Raw genomic sequence first — 11646 nt, 5'->3', positions numbered from 1 at the left:
ATTTGGACCAACTTGAAAACTGGGCCCATAATCAAAAATCTAAATACATGTTTAGATTCAGCATATCAAAGAACCCCATATATTCAATTTTTGTTGAAATCAAACAAAGTTTAAATACTGGACCCTATCTTGGACCAACTTGAAAACTGGGCCCATAATCAAATATCTAAACACATGTTTAGATTCAGCAAATCAAAGAACCCCAAGAATTCAATTTTTGTTAAAATCAAACTAAGTTTAATTTGGACCCTTTGGACCTCAATGTAGACCAATTTAAAAAACAGGACCCAAAATTTAAAACCTAAATACACGGTTAGATTTGGAATATCAAAGAACCCCAATAATTCAATTTTAGATGAAATCAAACAAAGTTTAATTTTGGACCCTTTTGACCTCAATATGAACCAATTAGATAACGGGGTCCACAAATAAAAAATCTAAATACATGGTTAGATTCAGCATATCAAAGAACCCCATATATTCAATTTTTGTTGAAATCAAACAAAGTTTAATTTTGGACCCCAATTTGGACCAACTTGAAAACTGGGCCAAAAATCAAAAATCTAAATACATGTTTAGATTCAGCATATCAAAGAACCTCATATATTCAATTTTTGCTAATATCAAAGTTTAATTTTGGACCCTTTGGACATTAATGTAGACCAATTTGAAAACTGGACCCAAAATTAAAAATCTAAATACACTGTTAGATTCGGCATAACAAATAAATAAATGTGATCAATGATTTTACAAATCTAATGCGCCATACTGTGCAATTAAAGATTACTTCTTGAAATTTTTCAATATTTGAAATTTGAAAAAAAAATAATATTTGAAGAATAATTCTTTTTAATTTCTGAAATCTGAAATGAGAAAAAATTGGCCCCCCACAATTTCTTTTTATCCCCCCCCCCTTTTTTCCCCCAAAAAAATTCTTTCCCTCAAGATATGGTCATAATCTCAATTCAAATTTCCAATGGAGTTGGCAACCATAATTACCCATTTAAATTTACCATAGTGCTAACTTAATCTATTTTATAATAGAATTAATAAAAATATAGTGTCAAATCTTTCATATGGATTTTTTTGTAAAAAAAAAAGATGAAAACATTTGCAGATATTTTTACTGGTCTTCCTTAATAAATATGCATTTCTTTAAACATAATTTAAAAGCAGTGTAAGGGAAGTAACCAAAACGTTGTATTTGGATTACCTCCCTTACACTGTTTTAGATTATCTTTATTGTTCATTAACCATTACTTTATACATAATTTAAAAGCAGTGTAAGGGAGATAATTTCAATGATGTATTTGATTTATCTCCCTTACACTGCTTTAAATTATGTTTTGTACTAAAGTATTTGTCCATTAACCAGGACAACCTTGTTTTTCCCCCTTTTTTGCCCCTAATTCCTAAACGGTTTGAGCCATAACCCCCCAAAGCAAATCCTAACCATCCCTTTGTGGTATGGAAACTTGTAGTATAATTTCAGAGAGATCCATACACCGTTCCACAGTTATTGTCTGGAAACTAGAAAATGCTCATTTTTGGCCCCTTTTTGGCCCCTAATTCCTTAACTGTTGGTACCATAACCCCCAAAATCAATCCCAACCTTCCTTTTGTGGTATTTAACCTTATGGTCAAATTTCAAAAAGATCCATTCACTTAAACTAAAGTTAAGAGTGCGAAAACCAATATGTATTCGGACGACGACGCCGGACGACGACGACGACGACGACGCCGGACGACGACGACGACGACGACGCCAACGTCATACCAATATACGACCACAAAATTTTTTTGCGGTCGTATAAAAATCAAAAAGTACAAATATATACTGATTAAGAATTGTTATCCAAAATGATCTCATATCACAAAATTTAAGTTTTTTAAAGGTTTTTTTAGAGTGGTGCTGGAAATACAAGTGTGGAGCTAAAAATTTAAGGCTAGAGGAGCACCACCTTTAAATAGCCTGCAGTGATCCTTGAATATATTGGATATTCAGAAATTCCAGCTTCCCTGTACAATTTTAATACAAAATCATGGAATATTTCATGCAAATTCACATAGTTTAACCATCCCATTCTGACTAAACATTGCAGTGCATTTCCACATCCTGAACATAAAATGTACTCCCCCTTGGCACTATTTTACTTCCCTGATGCAAGAAGTCCAGTTGGCAATAATTTTATTTCAACATTTGATCTTTTGTTATGTGGAATGTAATGTGGAATTTAGAACAACACACAGAGACACTGCAAGCAATTGTTGTATATCAATATTGACAAATGATGTCTAATGTACATGTATTTACTATCTATAATGTAATGTTAAAGTGTTAGTTTGTATTGTAAGTGTCCTACCTGTAACCCTAAAGACAACTGTTGTGTGGCATACTGTGGTGTCTGTAACGTGGGGGTAGTTGTCCCCATACAATACACTGTAGGAGACTGCTGCATCATGGGAGACTGTTGCATGATTGAGGGTGACTGTTGTGCCTGCATTATGGATTGGGCTTGCTGTTGTGCCAAAGAAATTGAATTTGGTGTAGAAACAGCATTCATATCTGGTGTAGCTGAAAAAAAGTTAAACATTTTTTTGTCTATAAGGTCAAACAAACATTGGTTAAGGTCTGGGGTTTTCTCCTTAAAAAAATATGGTATGTAGGTCATGTAGGTAGATAGAAATCATTTATTTTGTCATTTTGTTCTAATAGAGAAATCTGTTAATCAAAATATCATTCCTAGGTTTTTATTAATGCAAATTATGTGACTGGATGAGTATCGCAATAATAAGAATAAAAGAAAATAATTCCAATGTCCCCTGCATTGCACATATTTTATCTATCCAAGAGCAATAACTAAAAAAACTTTTTTTTTTCTTTAAAACTTTTTACAAATATCTTAGAGAAATGGAGGTTTGAGAGCAAATACAATGCAATTTCCAATATAATTAAGACTTCCAAGGGACATAACTCTTTTAAAAATATATGATAGGCACTGATTTTCTGAGACATTGCTGATATAAAAAACCTTTGATATAAATTTGATAACAACCTGGCAAGAATTGTACACATGAAAGTGCTAACAATGCAATTTTCCATATAATCAATATTTCCAAGGGCATAACTCTTTTAAAAATAGTTGATTGGCACTGACTTTTGAACTTGTCAGAGACATTGCTGATATAAACCTATGATATAATTTTCATAAAAATCTGGCAAGAATTGTACACATGAGAGCACTAACAATGAAATTTTCTATATAACAAGCATTTTGAGAGTATTGCATGGCAATACATAGTCCCCTACCGGGTAAAAATTCATTTTACTGGAACAAAATGCTAACTTGTTCTATAACTTGTCATGGTGTAAACAAAAAGTAAATATCATGTCAATATCTTTCAAGCATGACTAAAAACAGTGTGGAAAACTGATTATATGAGTGAAAAAAACATTAGATATGATTAATTGTTCTCTAAAATTAGATATGATGTAATACAGTGTATATCTATTTTCAAATTATAATTAAATATAATTAATGGTTCCAAATATTTTTTCTTTCATTCGTCACAAACTAATATAGATTTGTAACTTATCTATAAAATGTCAACAAATTTTATCTACACAATGTAATGTATTGAAATATATACATTAATAAAAATAGATTATTATCTAATTAAAGGATTTCTCTTCATAATTTTTTTTTATATATATAGCATTCAGAAAATTAGTTTATACTAAATAACAAACAAACCTGCCAAAAAATTCTTCAAATAATTTAACCAAGAATGTCTTTTAAAAAATGAGTTATCTCCCTTTGTACAGAAATATGGTTTAACATAGTACTCTAACATTAGATATGGTCCAGAGTTATGGTCCATATATCTGGACTAAATCATCAGACCGGAACAAAATTCGAACTTGAACTATAACTTGTCATGATAAAACTATATACCAAATATCAAATCAATATCTTCAAGAACGAAGAAAATAAACTGCTTCGCTGAGCGCAGCTGGATACGCCCGCAGAGGTCCAACCCTGAACAGTTGAGGCAAAAATGGACACAATATTAAAGCTTGATACAGGTCTGAATTTGGATTGTATCTGAATATTTGATATATTATAGGTTTCTGAATAAATGTAGTCAAAGAACTTGAAATTGGTTATATGAAAGATTTCTTGCTGTTGTGCAATACACTGTGCTGTTGCGCAATACTTAGTAAATCGGTTGTCAGACTATAAACAAATAAAATCTTATAACTCAGAAATGTAAATTCGAAAATTTATAAAAATCAAAAGGGAGATTACAAAAATAGATACAAACAATTTACCAAAGTTTCATAAAAAAATTGAGTTATTGTCTGAAAACTGGAAAATCCCCCTTTTTGTAATGAATAAAACCCCATAAATCGGAAACGTATAGTCTGAAATTTATAAAAATCAAAAGGGAGCTCATGTGGATAGAAATAAACAATTCACCAAAGTTTCTTGCAAATTGGTGAAATTGTTTTTGATTTACTGTCTGAAAACTAGAAAATCACCCCTTTTTTAATAAATAAAACCCCAAAACTTGGAAACGGTAAATCCAAAATTTATAAAAAACAAAAGGGAGCTCACATCAATATATATGAACAATTCACAAAAGTTTCATGCAAATTGGTGAAATTGTTTTGAGTTATTGTCCGAAAACTGGAAAATCCCCCCTTTTTTAATGAATAAAACCCAAAAACTCTGAAACGGTAAATCCGAAATTTATAAAAAACTAAAGGGAGCTCACCTCAATAGATATGAACAATTCACAAAAGTTTCATGCAAATTGGTAAAAAAAATTTTGAGTTATTGTTCGAAAACTGGAAAATCCCCCTTTTTTAATGAAAACCCCAAAACTTGGAACTGGTAAATCTGAAATTTATAAAAAATGAAAGGGAGCTCACGTCAATAGATATAAACAATTCACCAAAGTTTCCGACATGTTGACGACGGACGGACGGACAGCGGTATACCATAATACGTCCCGTAAATGGGCGTATAAAAAGTGTGGAAAGCTGATTTGCTGGACTGACGGATGGACATAAGGACAGATGGACAGACGGAGTGCAAACCTAAAGTCCCCTTCGACTTCGTCGGTAGGGGACTAATTATTATTTCCAAGGGGCATAACTCTTTTAAAAACAGTTCATTTGCACTGATTTCCGAACTTGTTTGAGACATTGCTGATATTAACCTGTAATATAAGATTTATACAAGTCTGGCAAGAATTGTACATGTGAGAGTGCTAACAAGACTGAACGGACAGATGGACGGACACCCGGTTTCTCTATGTCCCCTGCAACGCTTTTCGTGGGGGACAACTAGCATTCTGATATCTGATACATACATGTACATGTATATCAACTAGGGGTTCCAAAACGGTCGTATATTCCAGACTTGACCAATAAATTATATTTATGACTTGTTGTGCTGAGCCTGAAACGGACATTTAACGTGGGTTGCCAATTTAACATATTTCAGAATAAAATAAAGTTTTGGCGATCTTTTTGACCTGACCCTTTGGCTTAAACAGCCACATTTGCGGTCATAAAAATGACATGGTGAATAAGTACTATCAAAACAAATCCTACTTTAATATCCTCTCATTACAATTAAAGAACCTTAGTGAGCGTGCTCACATACCCCACGTCCCCACATTGTCATTGGAGAAATAAAATAAGTGTAAGAAAAAAAAATTGTATCAGAAATAAAAATTGAATCGTAATTTCCTGTCAATATGCACATCTACATAGTATGTCCTTATTATCTACACAGTTTCATGAAATTCTGTTGTGTGGTTTGAGAGGAGTTGCGATGACAAAAGGTTGCAGTAGTATATTGGGCAAATAAGTTCAAAGGGGCGTAACTCCTGGAAAAAAAATTGAATCGTAATTTCCTGTCGATATGCACATCTACGTAGTATGTCCTTATTATCTGAAAAGGTTTCATGAATTTCTGTTGTGTGGTTTGAGAGGAGTTGCGATGACAAAAGGTTGCAGTAGTATATTGGGCAAATAAGTTCAAAGGGGCGTAACTCCTGGGAAAAAAATTGAATCGTAATTTCCTGTCGATATGCACATCTACGTAGTATGTCCTTATTATCTGAAAAGGTTTCATGAAATTCTGTTGTGTGGTTTGAGAGGAGTTGCGATGATAAACTGTTGCAGTAGTACATTAAAGTAAATAAGTTCAAAGGGGTGTAACTCCTAGAAAAAGAATTGAATCGTAATTTCCTGTCGATATGCACAACTACATAGTATGTCCTTATTATCTAAAAAGGTTTCGTGAAATTCTGTTGTGTGGTTTGAGAGGAGTTGTGATGACAAGAAATAGGACTGACGGACTGACGGACTGACAGACTGACGGACGAACGGACGGACGGGTCAAAAACATTATACCCTCCACAACTCGTTGCGTGGGGTATAATTAAGGTTAATAAGTTGTCAGACAGCTGAAATTTACCTGTTCATGTGACAGGTAAACTGGTATGTACCGGACATTGATAGGTCTATTTGAAGTTATTTTCACAAATTTTGGCCGTTTGCATCTAATTAATTTAGTCAAAAAAAGATTTAGATTATCCAAAATACGTATATATGATTTGATGAAAACTTAGTAAGGTAGATTTAAAGGTTTTAACATGTTTAAGCGAAAAATCGTCAGAACCACTAGTTTGAACTAGTACATGTGTGCGCATTGAAACCTTTACCTAACATTCATTTCAAGTATTTTCTTGAAGAAATAATGTGGAAAGAGCTACTTAAACTCAATCGTGCTTTGTAAATGTACACTGAATTTACGTATCAGTCTCTGGTCAGTGTTTTACCATTGTCAATTCAACATCTGGTATAAGAAAATGTGCCTTCTAAAAACGGTCTCACATTTTTGTCCATATATTCAAAATTCAAAATCGTATTATAAAATGCATGCAATAATTTCTGAATTTACAGTACTCAAAATGAAATCAAACAAAAGCAGTTAAAGACTAAAGAATTTTAAACTACATTTCATATCAAAGATCTTCATTGTTGACAAACATTTCAAAAACTGATTCTCTATATTTAAACCAAATTACTGGTACACACATCAGACTCTTATCACTCAAAATACCAGTACTTTCTCTGATTTACTGTGATTTACTCAGAACCAAAGGGCCAGACTTAAAAAAATTTCTGTTTGCCCAAACCCTACCCACCAGTCTCAGGTGTGGGTAGGTAGGTAGGGAAATTCTTTTTTTTTTACTCTTTTAGAGAAAAATAGGGGGGAAAATTATTTTACCTTGTCAACAACTTTTAAAATGAAAGACTACTATAGAGTTTTGTATAAATTGTCAGACACATATATGCCAGGATCTGTATGAACAAATGTACTATAAAGATCTTTTCTATTAACAGTTTTTTTTTCAGCATTCCACCTCAATGTTCACATTTTTTTCTGAATGTTTACATTGTAAATACAGACAAACATTTTAAATGAGATTATACTCAGTACTGCGAGAGAAAAATATTTCCCTGAAATAAGAAAAGAGATCACTGATAAAATCACACCAACAAAATGGAACTGCACCTTCACGAACAAAACTGCGATAGTACAATTGCTTATAGACTGTTCAAAATATAAGGAGCTGTTTGATAACTGTGAAAAATTCCAGGAAAAAATTGAAAACAAAACCAGAAATATGTTATTCAAAATGCACATAGAAAGATTGAAAATTATAGACAATAGATACATGTAGCAAGACATATAGTGCATATACGTATATATATACATATATCCCAAAATGGAGGAAATGACAAACAAATGAAAATAGTGATTATCATAAGTGACATATATATACCGACACAGAGTCTGTCATATAACAATTGTAAGAAATGTAAAGAAGCTCTGGACAAATATTAGAAGCTATGAAAATGAAATTAAATAATTAATAAAAAGGACCCTGTAAATATGCCATGCATGATACTTTTATTGTTTTATATTTATATGTGCTGTACATATGTTGGAAAAAACGTTTTTGTTTTATTCTTTAAAATTTTTAAAGTTATGGAAAAACTCCATATATATTTGGAGGTTCTCCTAATTAAAGGAGGCTCATACTAAGAAGAAGAAGTTTATTTGAATACAAAATTCAAATTTCAACTACAAAACACTTGAACAAAATACTGTTGACAGAACTTCTGTCAGAATAATATCAATTTAATCAAATTTTAATGCCGAATCAAATTCCTGAACAACTTGGATTGGTTCCTCAAAATCGGGCTCACAATGTCAAACGTGTGTCCTGATCGGTCAGAGACAGTCACACAAATTTCATCAGTTTTTCATAGTATGAAATCGTCATCACACACTTTATCAAACACCTCTTTCCATGTTTTTAAGTTTTCAAAACGATAGAATTTGTTGGAAACTACGGTTTTGATTTTAATCCAACCTTTATTTGTACTAGACGGTAACATGTTGTTTTTCATCCGTATCAATTGGAGGCTTTAATACATAACACAAATTGTCCTGTGATAAAGCGTGGTCAGATCGGATCAGGTTATTCTAAGCAACAAACTCAAGACGGATACGGATAAGACAAAACTCCGCAAAAAAAACAACATTGCAAATTTTGAATAAAAAAAGATTTTTGACTCAGGTGCTTTTTTATGGGTCGGTCTGGTTAGGGCAAACCAACCTATTCTTTTTTATGGCCCAGGTGAATTGTAGCAGAATTACCTTCAAGTCATATGAAAAGAGTTGCCGTGCATGTTTTGTATATTTATAACGAATCTGTAATGTATAATTGACAAAAACTATTTCATTTATTGGATGTTGATCAAATACTCGACTGCTAATTAGCTTCAGGTTATGTGCTGAAGTTTACTGATCGTGACCTTGGCAAACAATCAACACAGAATAATGGAGCACACGAAAAATTAGTGAGATGATAGATCAATGTTTATTTTGTTTTTTTCACATTGTTCATGCCTTCCTATTAGTCAATCAAACTTTGTCATAACAGCTGTTAAATGATTTGGTGTATCAAAATTTTTCTTGACATGATTAATACCATCTTCTTTCCATGTTTATTTGTCTTTTCTTTCATCACGGTTTTTCTCTTCACACTTATCCTGTGTGGTTGAAAAATTTGTAACAAGAGATGTCATGATTAAGGTCACTGCATACAGAAAAGCTGTTGGCGTATTAAAGAGGAAGATAATAACTGAATAGCAGTATGCATTTTTAAAGATTTGGATAAAATAAAGGATTTTCTTTTACAAGCTTTAAGAAAGTCTGTAAACACATGTTTTATAGTAAAATTTAGTCATTAAACTATTCTAAACATAGTCAGCCCTTTTTGATAAATTTGAATATGACTTCGAACGTGTTAAATGATGTGACTTTAAATATACTGTAAATTATTGCTCTATAACTCTATATTTCTTATGATAAAATTTGAACCTGTAACATACCAGACTGTCTTGCCCAGGGTGGATTCTTTGGAGTTGCAAACTGTGACATGGCTAGCTTTCTGTAAAACAGAAAATATACTCATTACTAGACTACAAACATAGACATAAAATTAATTATCTTTCAAAGTCCAATTAAAAAAAATGACTTCAGCATTACATGTATGACGTGGTAGGAAGGCGTCACACCAAAAAATTACAATAACATTTCAAGATGTATATTATTTGGACTAGTGTGTCATCTGCCTCATATAAGAGGGTAGGAATGCCTTTATCATTCAGGGCTCACACTACTTCAGAATCATAGGGAGAAGTGACTTCTCTTTTTGAAACTGATAGGGAGAAGTGGTGAGATTTGAAAGAGAAGTGCTCCTTCGCGCGCTGCGCTACAATGTTTTGATTTTACTATAGTATAAAGGGTCATATGTAAATAATGTTCTTTTCATATTGTTCAATTCATATCTGAGTATACAAATAAATTAACAGTTCAAATTCAAAGTTGTTTAAGTTTAGGTTCTTGTGAGAAACTACCAACTAAATATCTAGCACTAAAAAGAATTTTTTTTTATGTCAAAAAGGTAAAGAAATTATAATACATGTATATGAATTACAATTCAATTAAAAACTATTTTGTTTATCATGTTTATGAAATTCAGTGTTTCTCATCAAAAGATATACAAAGTTAAGCTGGGCCATAATATATTGATATTACTAGTTAAGCAACTTTAATCAATATTTTGAAACAATCCAAATAAATTATATGGAATTATGTACATTAATCAATTAGATCTAATCAAAAGTCTGTTAATGCGTGTGGAATGCGTAATTTTTCCTTTTGGGATCAATATTCTTCTGTCAGCTGTTCCATTCATGCGTCCTTAGTTCTTATTGTAAAAATACGGATTTCCGTCATAGCTGGTCCGGTTCCGATCCGTAGTTAGAAAACGGTTAATGGCAGACGAAGAAAATTTACAAAAATAAACGATGTTTGACAAGCTATTTGGAAAGGAATATGACGTTTTTAATGCAATAAATGGATTAAACATTTACTGGAGGCAACTTTTATCACTTTCAAATGAAATAACAAACTTATTTTGCTGCCAAAAGTTAGATTGATGTACGCTCTCTGAGTAACAAGTAACGGAAGTGCATGCAGTGATAATAAGTTGTCTTTTTAATAAATAACCTGCTACACACTGTAAATTCAATGCTTAAACCTCTTTTCTTAAGAAAATGAATCGTTTATGTCTGAATTTCTTTAATAATCAATAAAAAATTTATGTTTTATCAACTTGGTAAAAATTGAAAATGTCCGATGACGAAAGCGACTGAAAATGAAAGCGAGTATCGTAAACAACAGGGCGACTTGTTTTCGCTTTTGAGGGTCTGGAAAAGCAAAGTGACGGACGGGAAAGCAACTTCTTCGCCCTAGTCGCCTGGTAGCATGAGCCCTGATCGTCAAGCATAAAATGTGGGTTGCACTAATGACAGGATGATTGCCCGGATAGTGACAGGACGATTGACCGGATGAGATATAAATAGTCATAACTTTTTTGTTATTCGGTAGATTTTTTTAATATTTGTAGACCTTAGAGATATTAAACTATATTCTATGAAAATCAAACAAAAAAAGTGAAAAAAAATATTTTTGAGCAAATAAAGTTGACCGGACGGATTTCACACTAGCCGGTATACGATATACATATATTCAACTGGTCGACAACAAGAGTTAATATCTCTTTTGTTTTACAATATTTGTCCTTGAAATTAAGGAATCTGTGAGAATAATAAATATTTTATACGAAAATATAAACTTCATAAAAAAAAAAAATTGTTTTTCTGCAAAAAAAGTTGACCGGACGGTATTCATATTTGCTGATGTACGCGTTGATTATATTGAACTGATCGACAAAAAGTGCTAATATTTTTTTTGTTTTACAATATTTTTACATGAAACAAAGAAATCTACGAGATCAATAAATATATGATATGAAAATATAAACTTTATAGTAAAAAAAATTTTCTTCAAAAAAAATTGACTGGACAGAATTCACATTCGCCGATATATCCTTCATTGTCCTTTAAATATATTGAACTGATCGACACAAGTGCTAATATCTCTTTTATTTTACTATATCTGTCCATGAAATTAAGGAATCTTG

The 11646-nt window shown here is 32.0% G+C and overlaps 1 protein-coding gene across 15 annotated transcripts in view; it reads right to left on the bottom strand.

Moving 5' to 3' along the window:
* LOC127710168 (cell division cycle and apoptosis regulator protein 1-like) overlaps nucleotides 1-11646 on the bottom strand; it is a 65047-nt gene that overhangs the window by 44531 nt on the left and 8870 nt on the right. For all 15 annotated transcript variants that reach the window (XM_052215906.1, XM_052215905.1, XM_052215908.1 and 12 more), the window contains exons 2-3: nucleotides 9488-9546; nucleotides 2364-2575 (exon numbers count right to left, since the gene is read on the bottom strand). In XM_052215906.1, the coding sequence (XP_052071866.1) occupies nucleotides 2364-2575; nucleotides 9488-9536 (261 nt within the window). In that variant the 5' untranslated portion in view covers nucleotides 9537-9546. The remainder of the gene's footprint in view (nucleotides 1-2363; nucleotides 2576-9487; nucleotides 9547-11646) is intronic.

Source organism: Mytilus californianus, unplaced genomic scaffold, assembly GCF_021869535.1.
Source record: "Mytilus californianus isolate M0D057914Y unplaced genomic scaffold, xbMytCali1.0.p SCAF_7, whole genome shotgun sequence".
Taxonomy (NCBI): domain Eukaryota; kingdom Metazoa; phylum Mollusca; class Bivalvia; order Mytilida; family Mytilidae; genus Mytilus; species Mytilus californianus.
The sequence above is the reverse complement of the archived record's forward strand: the minus strand, read 5'-3'. Positions and strand labels throughout refer to the sequence as shown.